This window comes from Cygnus olor, chromosome 7 (genome assembly GCF_009769625.2).
Source record: "Cygnus olor isolate bCygOlo1 chromosome 7, bCygOlo1.pri.v2, whole genome shotgun sequence".
NCBI lineage: Eukaryota > Metazoa > Chordata > Aves > Anseriformes > Anatidae > Cygnus > Cygnus olor.
The window spans coordinates 35,818,173-35,841,673 of NC_049175.1; the positions used below are offsets into that span (position 1 = coordinate 35,818,173).

Genomic DNA, 23,501 nt, shown 5'->3' on the forward strand with positions numbered 1-23,501 from the left:
CGCATCTTGCTGCTCGGTTTTCTGAGCCAGCAGGATGTAAATATCCAGGAAGGAAAAATAAAAGGTTGAGTGTAAACCTCTCAGATCAAAGGCCATCCGGCATCCTCTGCTCATCTCTGACGGACAAAACTTGCCTTGACTTTTCATACCGCAAACATTCAGCGTCCACCCCAGATCTCTGGATTCTCTGGGGCTGGGAAGAGGAGAAGGTGGGGAGTTAGGGGACGAGAGCTGTGAGTGGCACTGCATGCTTGCTTACACCAGATTCTAATGGGAAGGTGGTTTTTTTTTTTGACCTACACCTTTTTGACGCAGCCGTTAATATAGGTGAGGACGTGCCGTGTTTAAATGTTTTTGCTGCAGATAATACTTATTTATCCCGGGAAGCTGAAGTTGTTATGACACTTCCATAATTATAACTGCAGTGGAAAGAGAGCTTATTTTCTAAATATAGTGGTGATATTTAATTTATAATTCTCTGCTCTTGTTTGGGGCAAGAAAAGCTCACTCTCGTGTTCGTGTTTCTGAAGCGGTGAATGTGACTGCTGAGTGCGTAGGCAGCGATGAAACTAATTTGGAGGCCATGCATACGGTTCTATACTTATGCTGCTCTCCTGCACTACTAAAATGCCTAAGTGAGGGTGTGAGAGCCTAGAAGAGGTGCGGGCTGCATTCAGGGACAGCGAGGTGGCCCAAAACCTGGCCAAGCTGGGGGGGCATGAGTGGGGCAAAGCAGGCTCGCTCTGCGGCGTGATGTCCGGCTGGGTGATGGGCCCCAGCAGGTCCCTCGGGGGTGCTTCCAGCATCTTCGTCCCCTTGACAGCTGGCCGTCACCGAGGCCGGCTTGCAGGTGGCACGGGAAGAGCGGCTGGGGGACGTGGTGGCTGTGCTGCCCTCCAGGTGGACATGGGGCTCAGCAAGGAGAAGTGCCAGGTCCTGCCCCGCAGAGCAGCCCTGTGCGCCGGTACAGGCTGGGGGAATGCCACTGGCTGCTCACGTCTGCTTTTGTGCCCGCCTTTGGGAGGTTACCCTTCGGTTGGCTGGCATCATGCCTACTTGGCTTTAGCCCTGTGTTGTGGGCTCGCATTTTAAACCCAGCTTCTTAAAACAGCAGCGGTTGCACAAATGGCTGATGCTTAAAACTTGGCCATGTGCGTATGGAAATGAGCATCGTGCTCGTTTTGAACAAATCAAGTTGGGATCTCCAGCTTTATTTAAAACCTGCGAGCAGAACGGATGTATGCAGCGCCCTGCGTCTGCATCAGGGCTGGAAGCAGAAGCTGTGGGGAGGAGAGAGGGAACAGATGTTGCACGGGGAGAACTGCATAAGCCCCCCAGGCCAACTCATTTTGTTCTTATTTGTGTTTGAATTTCTAGGATTGAGTGGCCCAGTAGTGCTGCAGGATTGCAGTCACACACAGACAAACGTAAATGTTGCAGTTCCCATAGGGTGCTACAGGATGGCTAAGCAGTCCGTGCTTAGTTTTGCTCTTTTTCATTAATCGATTTATTCTTTTCAGACAATTTGCATCTTCTGGCCCAGTTTTGTCCTTTGTGGATGCATAATATAGCGGGCTGAAGTTGCAACAAGAAGCATTAAGTAGCAAAAAGTTAGACAAAACAGAAATCAGCATTTTTGGAAGAAGGTCTAAAATAGATGAAGTACACTCTTCTTCTGAGTACTCAGACAGTTGAAGTCTTGTAAAGGCTCTGCAGTTATCCTGCACATTTAAGAGGAGAGAGTCTGCTTTTGTCAAAGCAGTGTAACATGGTCCGTGCACAGCCGTGAAGTCTCTGGCACTTAATGAGTTTCACAAACAAAATTTGTGGCACAAAAATGTTTTAAGCACCAGTGAGTAGCCTTGGTTATTCTTCCATAAGGTTTTCAAAGAGGATCTTGCTGCAGAAGTTGCAGTATTAATAGTCCATAATAAATACCACAGTTGACCAGAAAACCTATTTCTGTTTCGAAGGCTGCTCTTACGTGGCACCGAAGAGAGAAAAATCCTGATACAAAAACGTAGAGGAGCCATTAGAACAAAATAAGTGATATGTCCTTGGGTGCCGGATCTAATTATACATCCTCTCAAAAGACGCAGCAGCTCTACCGGAGAGAGATTCCCGTATTTTGGGTAAGTGGAACACTTTTTGGAGAGGGCGGGGAAGCCACTGACCTAAATACATGTTTATCTGAGAACTTACTGCATTACAGGGAGGTTTTTAAATAAAAGCCATCTTAATCTTGGTCTTCTGCATCAGTAAGGGTTTGGAGATTTTAAAGGTTACAGGACCCAATAAATATTGCACGAGCTGTTCTTCCATTATTGTTTACTGCACATTCTTTACAGTCCTTAATTTTCCTGCAATTTATCATCTTGAGCGTTAGTATATTAGTATGTGGGTAGTAGCAATGAGGTGTAGAATAAATTGAAAGTGCACTGTGTAAGACTGAATATCACACCTGATTTTCACTACTTTTTTTCAGTGGATATTTCAGAGAACGTTTTCTGGCTGTAACAGTTCAAATGTCTTTAAGGCTCCAAGGCACTAGGTAGAGATGCGTATTGCTATTTTTTTTTGCTCCTGCTGAGGTGCTATCAATGATTTTTTAATGCTGTGAACAGTGAGTTTTTTTGCAGTGTTCTCACATTTGTAAGTCGCATCCCTAGCCCGCTAAGGAGGCTGCAGATGCAGGTCCTGGCACACATCGCACAGCAAATACCTGAGAGATTCTGGGAGGGGACATAAGGGAAATGGGCTGAGTTTTGCTCATACTCTGTCTTATCTGGAAAAAAATATGTATTTTGCCCGGACTGTTATCTTTACACTGCAGAGCAATACGGCGAGCACGTAACAGTGCGCTGGGCTGTACAAAAGCAGTCCCACCTCCTGAACTTCTTTAAACTCCCTAAAAAACGTACGTGCTCAGAAAGGTATGTGCTCTCAGGAGAGGCACCCGCAGCTCAGCACCTTGGTTTGGAGCTGTGGGGATAACGTGGTTTGGTTTTCCTCCAGTTTAACCCGTGGGGTGCTGCCTGCCAGGCTCCATAACCTGCCGTTCCCTGCCGGCCTCTCCAGCCGCTGCCTCGCGGTTTTTCTCTGCAGTGCTTTGGGGAAGTCGCGGCAACCAAGGGGTAGCGGGGCCTGGAAAGGAGGCAGAAGAGAGCGATCGGTGTGTCTGCAAATGCCTCGCTCCTTCTGCAAAGCTGCAGTACGAAGAATTGCCGTGTCGGCTGTGGAACTTGTTCCTGGGTGACTCCAGCCAAGGCGTCCCCGGCCCACCAGCCCCAAGTGTCCTGGGAATGCAGGAAAAGGCTCCTGGGTGTTTTATCTCCTTCTTTTAAGGATGGATGATAGAGTCCAGGTTTAAAGAGCGTTAAATGAATGCACTGAGGGGTGCCAGGCTTCCAGCATGAGGAAACGAACTGGCAGACTTGCAAGTACGTGTGCGCTCTCAGCCCTACCCAGCTTCTCGAGCTCACCTGGCGGCTCCTTCCCTGAGCGTGGAGAACCCTTTGTTGTACAGCACAGGGCTGCACGATGCTGAGCATAAAATACATGTGCACATGAACACTTTGTGAAATAATAATTTCAGCAAATTGTACTGCCTGTGAAGAGTTTTTCAGACACCAAGGAAGAAGCTGAGATATCATAGAAACAGGATAACTTTTTTTTTTTTTTCCTTTAAGACTGAGCTGAGTAGAAAGGAGCAGAGGACTGGCCAATGCAGAAATGTTGTCGCAAGGCATCCTGCCATTCTGCAGGTAATGGAGAAGAGATGTATATTTGGGGACATACATTTTGTCATGTCACCTAAAGGAGAAAAAGGAAAAACAATGCAGTCAAGAGCCCTTATTTAAGGCAAGCTTTCTTGACTTGCATAATAAATCACGACCTTGAGGTTGTACACTAGTGCAGGCACTGAGAGCTGCTCACAGGTACCAGGAGTCACAACCCTATATAGCCTATATAGCACAATATATAGCTTGTGTTTTACTGCTCAGCTTCGTTTCTGGTTAATTAGTGACTAGTAATCAGTAATTAACTTAAGTCTTACTTAAGTCTTAATTCTTGCAGTTAAGAGGCTAAGGCTGCTGTAATTGGTACGTGGGATGCTCAGATGCTGCTGCTGCGTTTTCGGGTAGAAAAAGTTGGTGATGTACAGGGAGCTGATAAGTGCTTTGGGTCCGGTGACGACCCACCAGCACGTGTCGTTTGCTGCACGCAGGGGCTAACCAGAAGCCATGCCGTGAGGATGCGTGTCCATCTGGCTTGGCAAGAGCAAAAGGTGAGTGTCAGCCTGCTGGGCTGCTCATGGCATCGTGGTGCTCTGCGCATGGTGTCTGCGAGGGCAGAGGGGGCTGAGCAAGGACCTGCTGTCATGGGAAGCTGGAGAGGTGCGGGCTGCCGCCAGGGACTGGCAGCACCCAGCGCTGCTCGGGGAAACCGAGTGTTCGTGCTCACCCCGTGCCTCAGGCTGCCAGCAGCTGGCTGCGGGGAGCTCTTCTTCTTGCAAGTTCATCAGGCAAGCGTAAGCCCAGATGGAAATTGTCCCTGTTTTGGGAGTGAATTATCGATGTTCAGAAGAGGTTAAGAAATGAAAAGTTTAATAATGTTCCAGTAATGAAATTTACGTTTTCATTCAGAAGAAAAAATTAGATCCAGCTGACATTAGACAGAAAAAGTTAAGAGAGAATTATCTGAGGGGCTCTTGATGCCTAAAGGCCGCAGTCTTAAGCTTTCTGCCTGAAATGAGGAGCTTTGCAGGCAGATTTATTACAAAAGAGAAATGGACTTATTTTTGCATTTGTCAGTGTATTTTAATACACAAATGAGAACGTAAGTAATTTTTTGACTTAACAAAGTTTAAAGTATCCAGTTTTCTTACGTGAGATACTGGTTGTCTGGGTGCTACTGATGGGCAGGACATTGTTACGCATGGACTTGCAGCATCGGGGGTAGCCCATCATTCCTAGCCAACCTAAAAATATGTTTTTTAAGTTGGTTAAAGTGCTGTAAGCTTATGTCTGTTGGGCAGATAGGTCTTGCTAGCCAGTGTGCCATAGGTCTGGCTTGCACAAAAGGAACGGTCTGTAGCAGGTTTTCTGATTCCCTAGGAAAACAGGTTTGGGTCAGTATTTATCATTTTGATAGCACCTCAAATATGCCTAAGGACTCAGTGTGAAATGTGGTTTTGGATAACATTTCACTGTTCTGATGTTGTGTTTCTTTTAGTGGCAACAAGTAGAATAACCTCACAGTGTTTGTTCTGAAGATAAATTCACTTTTTCCACCAGCCTAGTCTTTGGACAGGACTGCTTTACCTCTGTCCAGAGCAGATGTGGAAAAGCAGCTTCCTCATCAGGATTCTGCATGTGGAAGTTGAGGGGTTTGGGTCAGTGTGCTGCTGTCAGACGGCTCAAGGAGATGTTGCGCCGGCAGCTCCTGGGAGCCATACGAACCCTGGGTGCCTGTCCTTCTCTCCGTACCAACAGCAAGTAGAAAGTGTTGTGGGTTTTCCTTGGAGAAAAAAGGCAACCTTGCAGTGTGTTAGCAGCTTCTGAACAGTATCGTAACATCTGCTGGTTGGCCGAAGGAGCAGTGTGGTCAGCAGCAAACGAGACCAAAAACAGTTCAGCAACCTTCACTTCTGTTTTGAGGTACTTCCTTCACTGGAGTAGCAAAAATACGTGAAACTGTAAGGAGTGTTTATCAGAAGAGTGTTGCTTCATCAGGCTGGAGATACAGAGAGTGCAACTTACGTGCGGTTGGGTAAGTGGATGAGGGAGAGGAAGAGGAGCCGGGCGGCAGCACGGGCGCATGGAGGCCGAGGGCTCCCGGCCCCAAGCAGGTAACGCAGGGGGGAGCAGGGGGCACAGTTCCAGCAGGGATTTCTTTGTATATTAAACCTTCTAACCTTTCTAAACCTTTTAACCTGTTCCTCAGACTGTTTTGCATTCCTCCTTATATATTGGAAGTTTTACTATTCTTACTGTATTTCTATGTGGATTAGGTATGTATACAGTCCAAAGTGTTGCCCAAATACCAATAAAGAGGGAGAGGGTGAACTGGCTTGGGTTGGGTTGGGTTGGGTTGGGTTTGTTTGTCCCACATGTAAGTTCTTACCATTTGGTCGGAGCATCTTCAAGCTGTGCTCTGTCTGATTTCTCATGGGAACAGGCATTAACTGGGAAGGTGAGCAGGCTGGGGTGGCCTGAGAGCTGGCTGTGCTGTTTGTGCCCACCCCAGAGATCCCCCAGTTCACCATAATGGTAATCGTGGAGGAAAGTTACCGCTTCCAGCCCCAGTTTGAAGTGCCCATTAGTCTTTTACAGCATGCCAAGAGCCTGGCTTTACAGTACGAGTGTCATTGCCTCCAGGAACTGCCGTGAATCCATCCGTTTGTAGGGCTGTAAAGCTGAGACAAGGACGATGAAGGGGAGGTGCGGAAGGCACGTGCGAAGGACACCTCTGGCAGTGCAGCTGCTGGCGGTTCAGGCAGCTCGGTGCATGTTGTCAGCGTAACCACCAGAGATCGTTGTCTTCCTTGGTGGGTTCTACCTCAAGTCTCCGTGTCTCTGATTTCAGAACCACCTTTATCTGAAATGGTCTTCGTTTGCCATGGAATACCTAGCATCATTTCAAAGTGTATGCTAATTTGCAGCTTAAAAATTGAGCATAACTATGCACACAGTGGTCCTTCGAATAACGCCTTTAACTTTGTAAAGATTTTTCCTTTTTTCTAAGCCTAATGTAAAGATTTTTTTTAAAGCTTACTGTATATATTGTGCAGTTTATGCTGAAGAGTGCCTAATCAGTGCAGTAGGTTTCTAGGCCCCAGATCTTCACCTTCTCCCAGGTATCTGTTTCTTGGCCCCACTGCACATTTCTCGTCTCGGGCACGGAGAGAGGGAAAGCAGCACACTGTGCGTGTGCCGAGTGCTGTGCGGGAGGAGCGGGGTTACAACACTGCCTCCGACGGGTCGCACAACGCCGCCCTGCCGGCTGCTGCTCGGGGGGACCTTCATGGGGAGCCTCGTAATATGTACGGCTGGGGGTTGGCTGTCCTGTCCCAGTGACTTTTATAGACATGTCGAGCTGTAATCCGGGGTCAGCCCCAGAAACAGAAGCGTTCTTTGCCTCGGGTACTCACTCCTCCTTGTTCTGACATCAATTCAAAAAGAAAAAATAAATAGATTTTCATTTGGGAAGCTTGCTGCCAATGTGCAAGACTACCTGTTCTGAGTCACCTGCACAAACTGGGAAATGTCCTTGATTATTTGCAGTGCTGTGGCATCTCTGCAGTGCCACATGTGAGAGGTGAAGCTTTGCAGCTCTGCCCTAGCTCAGCTGTTTGCTGGGGGGTTATCGGCAGCGCCCTGACTGCTCCTCAACTACTGCTTCTGCAGAGATCAGGTGCTGGGTTTTTGTTTGTTTTGCTTATGGTTCTTTTCTTTGAAGTGACTGATAGAAGCTTAAAAGATATAATAGGACATTAAAAAAAAAAAAAAGCAGAATTTTGAGTGCAGTGATTCATGTTAATATAAACAGCTGCAGACTATGTGCAGAGATTTTGCAGCACTTTGCTGGAATATGTTTTGCTTTCTTGTTGTTGTCTTAATGGGTTTGCTTTTTTCTTTCCTGTAAAAAGCAAGTTTAAAGGAAATAAAAGTTTAAAGGCTGTTTTTTGTCTGATGCTATTCATGGCTGTGATCCCGAGAAGCCAGCCGTAAGCTCTAGTAACCGGGCGCCTGTGGGGCTTGGTGAGGTGGCCGGTGCAGGACGTGTCTGCAGGCGCAGAGCCCGGCTGGGGTCCGTGTGCTGGCACAGCACGTCTGTCTGTCTGTCTGTCTGCCGTGGTCATTGCTGCACCTCAGGCCGTGCTGCTTCCTTATATCTTGTTTATGCACATTTCAGCAGTCTGGTGCCGATCGGAGCTGAAGTGCTGGAAAGTTTGCTGCATTCCCATGGAGCCTGTTTCAGTGGCGGATCGCCCTCGCAGCCTGGCATCGGTGTTTGTGATGGGAAGCGGCTGCACAGCACCAGTGTCACCGGGCTGCACGCTGCTGTCACTTGTCACTTGGCCTGGTGGCTTTTCCAGCCTGCATCAGCGCTTTTCCTCTCAGGGTTAACATTTTATTTCTTGTTCCTCTTTTACGACACTAATGCTTTTTCTTTTTTTTTTTTTTTTTTTTTTCAAACTTGAGCAAAGGGAAATCTCCTCCCTGCCCCTTCCTGCCCAAGAAAGCCTAATCTGCCCTGAAATACATGCCTGCATCCTGGGGTGCAGCACAGGCTGCTGGCCTGGGTTTTACATTCCCAATAGCTCAGAGGCTTTCCAGCTTAATCTTAATAGTAAATGCATGCCTTCTGTTTATTTTTTGAGACTCTAGGCCGTAAAGAACTTTCTGTTTATTTTTTGGAGACTCCAGCCTGTAAAGAACTTCAGCATCCCTAGATATTTGCATTGGTAATGATCGTTTTTTTGAGAGAGAAATGGCCTATTGGTAGGCATAGCACTTAATAATGCATGAGAAAATCAGATGCGTTTCGTGTCCTAAAGCCTGATTTTGAATTAAAGCTGCTGCTTTTTGTCATATATTTACTTTATGTAGCTAAATTTATCTGCTAACTTAGTGACTGTTGCAGGAGAAGAGAAATACGGCCCTCTGCCACCAGCTCCTGCAGTACGTGTGCAGTAGCGGGCCCGGCTATCGCTGTGGCTTTCGGTGCCAAGGAGCTGCAGGACCCTGGAGCTGCCGTCTGCCCCGCTGCAGCTGTGTCTCTGCAATAAATACCCGAGGAGCAGGTTTTGGTGCATGCCCAGCCAGCCCCTACGTGCACAAGCAGCTGTTACCCCGAGTGAATGTCGGCGTGTTTCGCAGAGCACCACCTCGCCGTACGGAGCCATCTCAGAGCAGGTGGCACAAGGATTTATCCGGGGCATGAGTTCAACATCTGGCTTGGCCCGCTTCCTTGGTTTTGTAATGGTCTCTTACACATTTTGTTTGCCAGAGAGTGTTGCTGGTCAGCGGGAATGATTTTGTGCTGGGGCACAGGCTCCACAAGCGGCTGTGGGCAGCTGCCGGGTTGAGTCCTGCGAGTGAGGTCCCTGGCTGTGTTGTGCCGGGCTGGGTCGCAGGAACTCCTGTTGCTGCAGCTTTAATCCCCCCAAAACCATTGTTCTTGCTTCTCCCATGTCTTTGGGAAGGTTCTGGCTCATGCTGCTGCCAGTGTTAGGGTACGAGCAGCTCGGGGTGAAGCGGTGTATCCAGCTGGCTGGGTGCGCGGATGGGGCGTTCCCAGTTACTGGGATGCCAGACTGGGTGCTGGGGTGGCTGCATCCTTCCTGCATTTCCAGGTCTGCATTCGCCAGGTTGTAGAGTTATCACATTTTAATGGGACTTCAGAACAGGGTTGAACACGGTTATAGAAAGGTTTCTGCATGCAAAGAAAGTTGTCAGAGCCTGGGAGGCTCGTTTTAACCTGAGCAGTTAGCAGTGTGATTTGTGGTGGTGCTGGCATATGTAAGCCACAAAGCTGCTACCTAACTTTTTGTGTAACATCTTCTTGATGTGCTATGAGTGAGCTCTCAAATATCCAGACGTCATGTTCTCCTTTGCTGGTTTGTCTGAATACGCAGACAGCCCATACATTGTGCTTTTGTTTTTCCCTTCCTCCCCTCCTTCCCTCCCAAATGAAATACTTTGCCACTGTAACACAAGCATTTAATCTGGCCATTGTATGGCATATAATTCTCCTGTATGTATTTTCCATCGTATGTAATTAGCTTTAGTTCTCAAGAACCGATTTTAAATATTCATATAGATCTATTACAAGGGAGCATCTGTATGATGATATGTTTTCTGCATCTGAAAAATAAAAGGACCACTGGGATGGAACAAAAGGCAACTTCTCAAGTTAATTGTAAAATTTTATTGGTGTTTCACTCTGCTGCTCTAGGGTTTCTTCTGTGAATCAATTGCAGACTGCTTAATTTATGGATGAACTCTGTCTGAAAGGCGTCGCAAATTGATTTGCTGACAACGCACGGGGAAAGGTGACCCTAATTTGTTACTTCAATCTCCTGTACAAGCCTATTGGGGGAAAAAAAAAGTGATACTGGAACTTGCAAAAACGTAAATGCAAATTGTTGTGCTCCTTGCCAAGGTTCTGCGTGTGTGTTCAGTAAAGTGTAATGAATGTAGGGTGTGGGCAGCAATTGTTTAGTATTATTGAAGATATTAATGAGACTTTAAAATGAATCAAGATGTTTGTCCTTCAGTGTTAGTTCCTATAAGATTTTATACAGAAGCCCTGCAAGTTCTTTGTTGGCCAACATTAATTATTTGCTTGGTGCCCTGGAAAGCGCCTGCTGGATAAAGCTCTTTTCCTTCTCCATGTTTCTGTCTTCGTGAACTTACTCCTTTGGTGAGCTCATAGGTGAAATAGTAAATAATTCAAAATACAGCCTTGCTGCAGAGATCTTTATTTAACTAAAATTAGACCAAGAAGGACAGATAATGAATATTTATGCAGCAGGAGACACGTTTGGATATGAAATAGGGCTGTAAAATGGCTGTGGCGTAGACCTAATGGTAGACATCAGCTTATAAAATAATTCAATGTTTTTCCTTCCTTTTTCACCATAATAACTACTTGTGCTTTCATCTCAACTCAGAATTTCATGGCTCGATCCTGCCCTGGGGTGGGGGCCAGCCCGTAACACCAGCTCTGCTGTGAGCATCACCTGGGGGTCCGCAGCTGGGCTGAGGCTGTGTGCCCGTGGCACTGGTGACCAAAAAACACAGGTTTTGTGCCTTGTGAGGTGGGCCATGTGCTGTGCAGTGCCAGAGCAGCTGGAGCCGTGTTATTTCTGCCTTTTGCTTCAGTGGCAGTGGGGAGTGTGGGCTTCCCGTGCCACTGCAGCCTGTGCTATTGACATGGGTTATAGCTGCTCCTCGCCACAGCTTTACCCAGGCTTTTCACGTTATAACTCGTTATCTGGAGATAATTTCTTCTGTGCTGAGCATCTGTCACAAAACTTGAACTAGTCTCGTAGGATTTGGCCTCTGATGAAGAATTTCTAGTGGTTCCTGGTAGCAAAGGGATCAATGGGGTGAGCTGAGGTTGAAAGTAATAACTCTGCAATTTATAAACCTCCTCTGCTAAAAATAGGCTGAGGCCTTTCCTCCTACACCCTTTGAGTAGGTTTGCTCCTCTTTGTGTGCTCCAAAAGCTGAGGTTATTCAAATGTTCACCAAAATGCTGATATAATGCTCTCTCACGCAAGGGACTGGGGGAAAAGGGAGGCCTGGCTCTGCAGTGATCATAAGCTTTTCTGTGTATAAAATTGTGGGGCCGGCTCAGGATGTTGATAACGCGATGCGAGGTGCTCTGTTAACTGTTTCGTAAATTCTGCCCCCAGCAGCAGCAGCAGCACTTGCTCTCCATGAGGCATTTTTCTATGAGCTCAGTGTAGATTTTATTTGTCAGGTACACAGACCTACACTGCAGAAACCACTACCACAACCAGGCATGTCACCAAAAGGAAATGGTGAAAGTGGTCAGGAAACAAGGGAATCAGTTCAACAGGTAGAAGCAAGAAAACTGCAAAAAGCTGGAAATAGTTTGTTCTTTCTGAAAAAAAGGGGATATCATGGAGTTTCACCATACAGAATTACCTGGCAAGCCTGCAGGAGCACTGCAGATGTAAATACCGCAGCCATCCAGCTTTCTTAGCTCAGAAAATATGTCTCCAGCAGCCTTTGTGCTTCTCCCGGGAGCGGGCTCGAGGCTGTGTGCGGAGGCACCGGCCGGCGGCTGGATGAGGGGCAGGTGGACATGGTGATGGCATCGAGGGTCTGGTGTTGTGGGTTCAGTCTCTGCCTCCTCCCTGCTGGCTGAAGCTGTAGCGTGGTGGACACTTGGGTTGGCTCAGATCTGGTGTTTGGGGTCCAGATTACCCCTGTAATGAGCATCTCTCCGCTGAACTGTGCTTGCTGTTAGAGGGAAGGACTGTGAATTCCAGCTAAGCTGGGAGGAAGAGCACCTGTCCCTGTGACTGAAAAGAGAAGAACCAACTTCTTGTAAAGTTTTTGCTTTCTGACAGGACTTCTGTTTTTGCAGAGTTGAATTTGTTCCCCTCCTTTACCAGCCGTACCCTAACGAGATGACTGGGATCGATTTGCTTTAGGTGTCGCTGAACGAAGCGGTCCTTTGGGGGTTCGACATGTGAATAGATAGGTGAAAGAAGGTCTGCAAGAGCATCTCACCGGGCAGGGATGCTCAGCGCTGCTCGTCAGGCTCCTGCCTTGCCTGGGGACGAGCGGGGCCCAGGCCACTCAGGCCACCCAGCACCAGTGCCATAGTGCGGCCGCTCGTGCGGCCTGTGGCGGGGCCAGAACAAACGGTGTTCTGAGGGGCTCGGTGTCTCCAACCCAGACCAAGCAGCCTCACAGGGGCTGTGTCTGGGAGCTGTGGGGGCCAGCAGGCACTGCTCAGACTGGCGGAGGACTTCATATGGGCCCACTTTGGGAAGGAGGTGAGGGGGAGCTGGAGGTTTCACAGGCCGGTCAGCTTACTTTCATTTCCAGGACAAACACCAAAACAATTAAATATCAGTGGTCCCCTGGAAGCAGTTGGAAAGATGCGTAAGAGATGACGTGGCATGCCCTGTTGTATCAGGCGTGTTCCTGTGGTGGTGTGACATGCCCCGTGTGGAGTAGCCAGAGATGCTGCCGTGAGGTTCTGACCCCATCTCAGAGGATGCTGTCTGAGAAGCAAGTCGGGCAAAGATGGATGCGATGAAACCCAGGCCTTCAGAGCAGCGATTAATTGGAAAAACCCTGCCCTGAGGAGTGCAGGTGTGTGGCCTTCACAGTCCCCTGTGTGGTGTTATGTATTGTGTCTGTTAACGGCTTGGCTTGCATGGGAAGTGTTATATTAATGGCATTCAAAGCAGCCTTGAGTAATTAGGGAACCATTGTGGAGAGTACAGCATGCAGATGCAGAGCAGGTGCAGAAGTCTGAAGCAGGAGCAACGAGCGGCACAGCACGAGCTGGGGAAGTGCTATGCCTCCGCAGCAGAACCTTGGAGGGCCCTGGCCGATCCGTCCCGTGCCGCGGTGCGTGCAGTGCACCAACCTCTGAGGCCGTGAACGGATCGAGCCCTTCGGATTTGGACTGGTGAGGCCTCCCCAATGCCCTGCAAGCACCTGGGGAATGATCCGGGCTGGGAGAGGTCAGAGCGACGAGAATCACCGGGATTTAGAAGTGACTGGTTCAAAGAGGCTGAAGGAATTGTTGTTAATTAGTTTACTAAAGAGATGATCAAAGGGACCTGGGCATCTGCAAGCATAGGAAGCTCAAGTGGGAGTGATGGGATGGCTCCACACAGGATGGGGGGAGCATCCAGAAAGCAAAACAAGAAAACCCAGACAAGCGGAGGACTGGGACACATTGCTGAGGGGTGCTGAAGAGCTTTGCTGGAGGTTCAGAAGCACGCTTCAGGCAGACGTCACGAGTGGTGTAGGTCCGGCTGAGGTGATCTGCCAAAAGAGGGCCCTTCTCACTCAGCTGTGTTATTCAGTGCTTTTACAGCTATCACGGTTATATTTAGAATCTTGCAGTTGTGCAAGCACCTATATAAAAAATGATTCATTTCATTAATTACATTGAAACCATGGGGCTTTACACTTAGCCTCAGATTTGAGTTATTTTAACTTATTCCTTTGTGATTAAAACCTCAGTTTGTGGGTGTTAATGGGTGTGAATCTTTTTCTTTTGGGGATTTTTAGTTAGATTTAGTTTTTTTTAGATCCTTTTTCTTTTGGGGATTTTTTTTTCTTTTGGGGATTTTCAGTTAACATAGGTGTGAGTTTTTTTTTTTTTTTTTTTTTTTTTTTTTTTTTTTTTTTTTTTACTATGGAAGGAACTCCAGGAATTTTATTTGAAGTTTTCAGGAGTATTTAAACAGTTTTCTGTATACAAGGGATGAAAGTTTTGAGATGGTGTCCTTGCACGTTGCACTTGGAACAATAGACATACGGTGTAATTTTTAGGTAGTCCTTTGTGGAGCCAGGGGTTGGGCTCAATGATCCTTGTGGGTCCTTTCCAACCCTGGATATTTTGTGGTTCTATAGCTCCTGGTTGTAGCAGTCCAGATTTGAGAGAAAGACATGCTTAATAATACTCATCACAGCTAAAAGAAAAAGCGTTGCATCTACAAATATTTCTGTTAGTCATTGGACTAGGTGATCTTGGAGATCTCTTCCAACCTAAATCATTCTGTGATCATATGGCAAACTATTTTATTAACTATAATTTGCTTGCTGACTTCATCCTGGTTAATTATACTTCATTAAGTGTGGACCTGCTTACCTTAGCCCAATCTCAACGCAGTGCTAGCTGATGGAGATTGAGCATCCCCACTTCAGAAAAGCACCTGCTGAGAGTTACTGAAAGAGCTGATCAGACAATTGCAAAAGCAGAGTTCTTTAAAGTGTTTGCAAATAAATGTACCTCTGTGAGGAAGAAAATGCAGTAATTGTCCTAAGCTTTGTTTACTTCGACACGGAAGCATAGCTTTGAATTTGAAAACAATTTTAATTTCTCTGAAGTTGTCCTTCCTTCACTGTTATTGTCGGCTTGATCTTGTGTACTGTTTTCCTAATTTGGGATTTCTGTGATGTGGAAACTGACAGTTCTAAGTCTCACCTGTGTAATTTTAAATATGGCATCCCTAAAGCCTTCACAGCCTTTTTTATTGCTTCATTGAGAGCCACTCAGCACAGCATGAAAAAGAAGCGTCCCTTCAGATAAGGCATACATTACCTGAATATGGAGAGTTTTCCAAAAATTAAGGCTACAGCCAAAGTTCAATATGTTCCTGGTTTGAAACACTTCTAAAGCAATTATCTTTTTGCTATGATTTATGGCACATCTCCATAATTGCTTTGATTCTAATCCCGGTAAGTAGCAGTGCCAAAAAGTCAAGAAAATAAAATAAAAATAAAAATAAAGGAAAAAAAAAACTGTAATACTCCATACAACTGCCTCGTGTTCCTTGATGTATTTGTAAAGTCTGATTGAAAAATTTCTCACCATTTTTAATGCGGCAAGTGTCACTTTTTAATGGTGGCATGTCAACCCCACTGCAAACACTGTCATTTAATCCTTTGCGGAGCAGACCTGCTAATGCAGTGCTTAATCTGCTAGTGACAACCGGTGATTTATATTCACTGGAGAGCTCAGCATTACTAATTGAAATGGATTTGAACTACTGTTAGCCATGGTAGGGTTGGAGACATGCTCGTGATGTTGAGAAAGATAGGTAGGACCAGCTAAATATGGTCAGTGGAATTAAAAAAATAAATAAAAAATTAAATTAAAAAAAAAAAAGATTTTGGTCTGTAATAAGATGTTTATCTTTAAACATAACTTTTTGGAACAGATAACATGTTTTCTCTATGAATTCTTGTTAAGCTGTGTATAGTCCATGAATGTGTGTGCCTACAGATAGTGTGTGTGATTACCTACCAAACTAGCCTTTGGCAGAGCAGAAATTTACATTTCTCAGCTGTCTGCTGTGAATTTTTGCCAGGCAGAAACTCTGTGCTACATATGCTGACCTTCCCTTGTCTGAAAGTGAAAACAAATGTAATAGTTTGTCTGTGTGAATTAGGGACGAAGTGACTAAGTGAGTAAGACAGTCTATCAAGCTTCATTATTCTAAATGAAAATTCATTTTATTCGGTTAAATGGTACTTTGCTTCACTCAATCTCTTATGTGTAAATGGTTATTCTAATTTGTAGTCTTTAATCTGATTATTTCCATCTCTTTTAAAAGCCCTTTATTGCACGTGGTCTATACACATCAGGAATTATTATTGTCAGATACAATTTTGTGAGCAGTTCTATTATATAGGATTTTAAATGTTAAGTATTTATCCCTTACATTCTTTTGCTATTCCTGAAGAGGCCAGTAGCAAAACGTGTATTTATATGTCCAAAAAAAATGGCAGCGAGTGTGCTGTAGGCAGTCCCATTTGAAAATGAATAGGTTTTTCTGGTGGTATCGCAGTGTTTTTATAACTCACTTCTAAGAAATGGCTGTGCAGCAGGCTGTGCAGCTGATTTTTTAGGAATATCTCCTTCGTAGAGTGATCCCTGGCAGAGTTTCTTGTTGCTGCTGGCTGAGCTGCACGGGATGCACATGCACGAAGGCACTCCACTGCGCGCGATGTGGAAATCGCTCATCGGCTCGTCTGGCACCTTGAAAAATGAACTCAGTCACAAAGAGCGGAGGTTGGAAAGACAAATTCAAGTCATTCCGGATTGCTCAGGATACTAATTTTAGTTTCTTACTGCAGTCTTTCATTGTGTTTTTGGCTTCCAGGTGTCATTACAGAAGGAGATAGGACTCTGCTCCATCAGCTCACGCAGAGTTTGCCAGGCTCATCCATACCGCCGCATTGCCCAGATGAGGACCTTTGTGTGTATGATAGATAGATAGTGTATAGGTGTATATATGTATATATTTATATTTTCATACATCTAAAGGCATTTATCTTTTCTCTTTTTTCCCAGTGCACACTGCAGGAGGGCAGCTTGATCAGTTGTTGGAAGTCAAATATGCCTTTCAGTTTTGAGCTAACCTTTAGCTCAAATGCAGACAAAAACTATCACAAGTTCTTTCCTTTTCCTCTGGATTTTAGGATATCTTAATTCTCTGAGCAATACTGAATTACAGGAATTAAAAAAAAAAAAGCAAAAAAAAACCACTACGGTATTTATTTTTTCTAAAGTTCATAATTTTTAAAGCAGATCAAAACATTCAGCTTTTATCAAACTTCTTGAAATTTTCATTTAGGGCTTCCCACTATCCTATTTCCATGTATTCATTTGGAACTCTATTTTTGGTATTATTAAATCCTTAGTTATGGGTTATGAAGTAAGTTCTGTATTCTGTACTCACAATACCCTGACATTAAGCAAGTGCTTCATTTATTCTGCACTAATTTCTCAAGCAGGATTCCCAGAGTTTCATAAACAGGCATCCCTGCTGGACAGGTGCGCTTCTTTTCAAAGTCATTTTGGAAAGCCACGATCAAATGAGTAGTTTTCTTTGTAGCGCTCTAGTAGTCATGCTTTCTTACCCACCTTATGACAAAATGGCGCAAGAAAGGCCTAACCGAAAGCGAAGTCTGGCAATATGCACTGAAGTGAAATTGTAACCAGGCACTGTCCCAGCTGGGGGGCTATGTCCTCCTGGAGTGGTGTGTTGTGGGACACCTGGTGGGGATAACAGCAGGCTCCGTGAGAGAGGAAGGAGCTGTGCTCAGCCCAACCACGAACACGAGCTGCTGGGCGTGCAGGGGGTTCCCTGGTGGGCACCAGGTCTCTGTGGGCGCACCCCAAGGAAGATGCAGGGAACGGGTGTCCATTGAAACTGCTGGGAAGCAGCTCATGCATCAGGTTCCTTGAAGGGGATCGCATGGGTGTAGCAGTACCACGCAGCAAGACGCAGATTTTATTATCATAATTTCTTAAAGCCCAGGTTTTATTCTTAAACTGTCAGGTCTGAGGAGGATTCACTTGTGTGACCAAGACAGAAATTAAATGTGTCCTAGTGCAGTAATCCCCGACAACAGTGCGGTTTTCTCACTTTCGGGGGCTGAGCCATCCAGTGTGCCATGTGGCATCCACTGGGCCACCCAAGGACCAGTGGCAATGACAAATGCTGGGCAGGGGCTTTGCATCTTCCTGGGATTTCTACGCCAGGATTGCATTTGGATGGTAAGTGCTGGGCCTCCTGGGCGGGATTTGAGCTCGCTATGCAGTTTCACAGTGACTTTTTTTGGTCATGCTTTCAGGTTCTCTGCTGGACCTGGAAGCATTTTTCTGTAACAATGCAGACTTTTAAAACTGTGATTGTAGCAGCAGTCTCTAACAGGTTTCAACATTTTAGGGCTTTAGTTAATCAGGAATAGCTAATAACCTGTACTACAAAAAATGGGATTCTGGGGAGTTAAAGCTGAAGTGCCTCAGCTAGTCACCCACAAATATCCATGAAATAGGGACTGGATGTCGTGGGATATGAGCAGGCAAAAATGCACGACGTGCTCATGCAGTTCCCAAAGCAGCTGCTGTGGCTTTTTGCAGGCAGGCAGCAGTGGTCTTGCAGAAGGAAGGTGGCCTTGAGCCCTGTGAAAGCTGTGTAATAACGACAGCGTGCACCTCACACCTCGCTTTCTTCCTTTCTGATTTTATCAGCAAGAGGCTTCTCTAGTGTACACGGTTGTCCTTTCCTGTTCAGCGGTGCCTTTCTGCCTGCCTGCTCTTTCTGGAGATGAGTTGTTCTATTTTTTATTTATTTTTTTATCAGACTATTGTGGCACTGCACCTCCTGGAGAAAGGAAAGCATTGCTCTATCTACAGGGGTTGGGTTTTTTGGTTTCAGAAAATTCTGTAGCTGAGGTCCTGTAGTAATTGCATGCCTTTCAGCATATGAAGAAGATAAAGATACATACGTGGTAAAATTTACAGTATATTAATGTATTTTATGCAACTTGCTTACTCCCTATCCACCCCTGTCTGAAGACAAGTACTCAGTGCTTTGCAGAACTAGATTGTACTGAGCTCAGTCTCTTGCATCTGCCCCCAAAATTTGCTATAATTTTTCATCCATCCTTTAGCAAGCAAGAATACGAAGCACTTAATCATGGCTTCAGACAAAAATGAGATCCCAGAATGTGCATAAACCATGTAGTTGCATTTGTTTCTGATAAATTTGGGGGCATCGAATGTGTAATCAAGCTACACTTTATCACATTCAAGAGAACAGATACGAGATGCCTGGCGCAGTATGTCTGTCTGCAAAACCCTCACAGCAGCAAGTTTGTGAGGCGCTTTGCTCCTTACACTTTTCAGCCTTTTGGACATGGCTTGCTTCCAAAATTACTCTGACTTCCACTGGGGGTATTCATTCTGCTGAACTGAACAATTCCTGGTGACTTCCAGGCTTTTAGGGCAGGTGATTGTCTCACATCTGTAGATACAGCCTGTTCACCCTCCGATGTCTAAATGTTAGCTTCTTACTCAACTCTTACAATGGATAGAGAAGACAGAAAAAAATACATTTGTTGAGCTCACTCCCAGTAGCCTAGTATAAAACTTCACGTAGTCAATAGCAGTATGGTCACTATGGTGACTGCCATAAAAAGCTCTCAGTGGCTCTGATTCCATCCAGTTAGACCTGGCTGAGGCAGCGCCTCGCACCTGGGGAGTTTCAGAGCAGGAGGATGGATCCCTCGGCTCGGCTGGGTCGGAGCTGGCAGACCAGGTCTGGTGCAGCAGTCCCGCTGAAGCAGTTTGCGGTTAGCTGTTGTGCATAATTAGTTACCTAATCCCATGAATGGCCAGTTCAGGATGAACCTGGCTGTTTGCTGAGCCTGGTAGTGTAAGATGTCTAGTCTGCTTACATTATAAACTGTAGTAGAGGGAACGGATAGAGTAAACCTGTCAAGTAGGAAGCTGGACTGAAAAGGGGAAATTAAGAAAATAAGGTTTGATGGAATTTAGGAAAATAAGGTTTGATGCTAATAACGCTTTTAATTATTCTTTCTTTGTTCATTCTTTTAAAGAAAAAAAATCAGCTAGATCCATTAAGCTTCCAAAGTGTAAGAATGGAAGCAAGAATAAAGAAATTCTATTGAGTGTGTGGTCCCATGTAAGAATGCTTTGTGTGTGTTGTCTTTTTGCTAAAAATATACATTTTGTCTTTTTATTTTCATGCTACGTTTTCTAACTTCTGTGTTTTCACACCGCTTGTAAGAGTTTGAAATGTCACGTATTTAGATTTAGGGGCATGTACAGAGGCACTGGCAGTCTCTTCTGGAAGGAGCTACCTTGGCGATTTACCTTGTGATTTCAGTGGGCAGGAGGGCTACTCGGCATCTTACGGAGCCTTGAAAAAATAAATAAATAAATAAATAAGCTTTAATATCAGATTATGCAAAATCGACTTTGCGTCCTTCCTTGAGGCACCTGTGGGCATCCCAGAGCTGCTGGTGGGCTGGGAGCAGGGGCTCTGCCCTGCTGGGGCAATCTCCTTCTGAGCACGAGATCAACAAGTTTCAAGTCTCACTGTTCTGTTGTTGTTTTAATTCTTCTTATTTTTACCTTTCTTGTTTATAATAATACGAGATGTTAGTTGAATTTGAATGTAGCCCTGTGCGCAGTGAAGAGACTGGGACTGAGGTTTGGGTAACAGGCATGAGCATGGTGAATGGGCAAGAGGGGGGTGAAAGTTGCTGTTAAGGGAGGTTTTTCATCATGGTTATTCTAATGACTACTGGCGCTCCTGTGGGTTTTGTGTTTGTTGTTTTTGGTTTGGTTTGGGGTGGGTTTTTTTGGCCTGTTGTTAAGCAGTACTATATAATGTCCTGTGTAAATTGTGCTATTAAATATTTATACTGATAACATCGGGGAGCTTTGTCGTGCCGTAGTGCTGTTGTTACAATTTTAGCCGTGGACGCAGACCCACCATCTGGCTGCGTTCTGCCACTTCTGAAATCCAGAGCGTGCCCACAGTGCCTGGGTGCAGCGTTTTTGCCAAAGATGACGCTTGGAAATCAAACAAGACTGCCTGCTGCCTGGGGTGGCAGCCTGTTGTAATTCACCTGACTATTAGGGACTAGATAACTGTTCAGCAAATTAGTAACAAGATTCATTTTTTTTTTCCGTTATAAAAATGTGCCTCAGTTTTGAGGGACTGGAGTGCTTCTGGAGCAGGTTGTCTGCCTACAGGTACTGACTCACCCTGCTCCTGCAGCAAGCTCCTGAATTTCTCTGCAGTCCCCAGCGCAGCAGCCCGTTTTCATCACACCTTTATTCTAAGGTTTTCTACATTGGAAATTATTTTCTGGTCTCACAAAATACAAATTTTTCTGTATTTGGAAGGCTCTGATGCCATGTTTTATAGCTTGATAGTTAATGGCATGTGTTCCCCAAAAGAATACATCGTGGTGCTCTGTGTGCGTGTGTGTGGAAAGTGAAGGCAGCGTAAGAAAACAGCAAAAGGTAGCTCAGAGCCCCAGAAGGTGTGATACCTGCAGTGAGGATAGGATCCACCAAACCTACGTGCCCAATATCTGCTCTGTGTTTACTCGCACGATGCCAGTTACTGGTACTTCTGTATTTTGGAAATGATTTCCAGATTCCTTGCCTCCATGTCCTCAGCTGCCGTGTGCTGCTGACACAGACCAGCTTTTCTGGCCCGATTTCTGTAATTGTCTTTGAATGATGGCTGAATGCTGTCTTCCTGTTCTTGCACTTAAAACATTTGTAATGAATTCTTAATGCAGACAAGTTGCATTTCCTTCCCCTTTGCATCAAAAAAGACAGTTAAGTGATAAGGCAATGGGAGGGTATAAAAGTTTTAAAACTTCCCTTGTGTAAAGCAAGCATTGCTTTTTCTTTAATTTTGTTCTGAAGAGCGGAAAAAGGTAATAGTAATTTGACCCAAAAATTTATCTTACGCTTTTCTTGTCTTTCAGATCCAGGATGGAACATCCCTGTTCATTCCTGCTACTCTGTGTTAGCTTTCTGTTCGTGCAGGCTTTACCACCAAATGGAACTGAATTACCCAAACCCACCACAACGACAAGTAAGGCCATCATTTAATTGGCAGGGGTGGGAATAGGGAGGGAAAAGGACTTCAGGTGAGGTCCCTGCGGTGACATCCTGAATATTTTTCCATCATGTTCTAATCTTGCGTGATGACATCTGTGTTTGACCTCTCTCTTACTGGTGTTGTAACTTTACTTTCTCTTTCCCGTGTGTGGGAAATATACAACTTACACACTGATATTTTGAAATAGAGGCATAGTTGCTTCAACAACAGAGAGAGCAGCAGGAGGAACTACAATATTTATATTGTCTTTTCAGTGATGTGAGCTATCTAAGGCAGAGCTGGAGGTGGATAATAGTGCAGGTATCCTGCATAAGGTGAGGTCAGGTGAAAAATAGAACATTTTTTTTTTCAAAGACCAGAGAGCAATCTTCTACTCTCTGGTCCGCCACGGCATCTCCTATTTCTCCTCATTTCCTTCTTTCTTTGACATTTCTTCCTCTTGCTTCAAGACCTCCTGTAACTGGCCTAACACAGCACAGTCCTGTAGAGGGGCTAGTTCAAGTCTATTTTATTTATTTTATTTATTTATTTATTTATTTATTTATTTATTTCGTTTAAAACCATTGATTCTGCTATTATGTTCTATGACTGGATGGCAAATCTGAGCTGCACATTGTCCTTATCCTTCATAAACCTAGGTAGGTGTCTTCACGTGCCTGTTCAGATGGTGCTGGGTGTTGGCAGTTTGACAGCGCTTATTTATCTGTTTAGGCAGTGGCCGCGCACGGCGCTGTGCTCACCTCAGAGATGGATTTCAGAATGAATAGCTTCTATGTGGCCTTGGCTGAAGGAAAACAAAACTGACTGTGTTCCATATAAACACTGTGCTAAAATCTCAGTAACTTTTCAGGTCGCTGTTGTTGCCATCCAGTCTTTATAGAAGGGTGTGTTTTTGCTGTTTTCTTTTTGTTTTTAATCTGCCTGTGAACTTCACACCCCTATGGATGGAAAGCCAAGCAAGAGTCAACTGCTGAGCGTGGCTGATGGCAGTGCCCGCGGTCTGGCGGGTCTGCGTGGGGACTGAGCTCCCGAGCCACGGCAGCACGGCCTTTTCTCATCCAGCTGTAAGGGACAGAGTCAGTAGCAGGGCTGGCTTTGGTTGGTTGGTTGTTGTGGTGTTAATGCCACCTGACATTCAGTCGAGCAACACTGGAAATAAATTTTGTTGTTCGCACTTCAGAGCTGTTTCTTCAGGCTGTCAAAAAAACTCACGCGGCACCAGCGGGTTTTGGATCCCACGTTCATCGTTTTGGTCTGTATTTGTAGCAACTCAGGTCTTAGGCATTTGTGTTCAGCAAGATGTAAGACTTCAGGGCAGCAGAGGTCTGGCAGTGTGCTGCTTTCCCTTGTTTTGCTTAGGTCTTTCAAATTGAGTAAATTGTTAATATAAATAAAAACGAAGGTATGTACAAAATGCTAATAAACAGCTCTGTTGAAATACTCTCTAGCAGATGTCTTGCCCTGCCTCTTGTATAGCACCTGGAGCTTTAGAAGAACAAGTTATTAATATTTGTCTAAATATGTAAGAATATGGGAATCGGGAAGTAACTTGTTAGCTTTATCAATTCCTAGAACATTTTTATTAAAATGTTTAAAAGAAAAAATGAAATAAGTACTTTCCCCATAGATGCTGTTCACCTTCACAACTTAATTCAAAATTATGTTGAATATGAGTACGATAATGTGGGTAATAGTAATCTTATCTTCCATATTTTAATTAAATCTTAATTTCAGTGAGACGAGTTAGAAATTATTAGTACAACTAAACTCTTTTTTTAGAAGTATCAAAGCCTTCGTTACTTTG

General features: G+C 45.1%; 1 protein-coding gene and 1 long non-coding RNA gene across 9 annotated transcripts in view; one reads left to right on the forward strand and one right to left on the reverse strand.

Moving 5' to 3' along the window:
* PTPRE (protein tyrosine phosphatase receptor type E) overlaps positions 1–23,501 on the forward strand; it is a 100,882-nt gene that overhangs the window by 39,169 nt on the left and 38,212 nt on the right. For 3 of the 8 annotated variants that reach the window (XM_040563073.1, XM_040563066.1, XM_040563065.1), the window contains one exon: positions 21,561–21,670. The exons of 1 other annotated variant lie outside the window; for it this stretch is intronic. In XM_040563073.1, coding sequence (XP_040419007.1) covers positions 21,568–21,670 — 103 coding nt within the window. In that variant the 5' untranslated portion in view covers positions 21,561–21,567. Of the gene's footprint in view, positions 1–4,268; positions 4,289–5,422; positions 5,852–12,591; positions 13,189–13,242; positions 13,531–21,560; positions 21,671–23,501 lie in introns of those variants that run through there. 4 more of the 8 variants (XM_040563069.1, XM_040563064.1, XM_040563067.1 and 1 more) reach the window with 4 other exon arrangements.
* Positions 11,676–13,186, reverse strand: LOC121072878. The gene is made up of 2 exons (XR_005821422.1): positions 12,585–13,186; positions 11,676–12,064 (listed from the first exon to the last, which is right to left on the reverse strand). It is a non-coding gene; the product is annotated as an uncharacterized LOC121072878 (long non-coding RNA).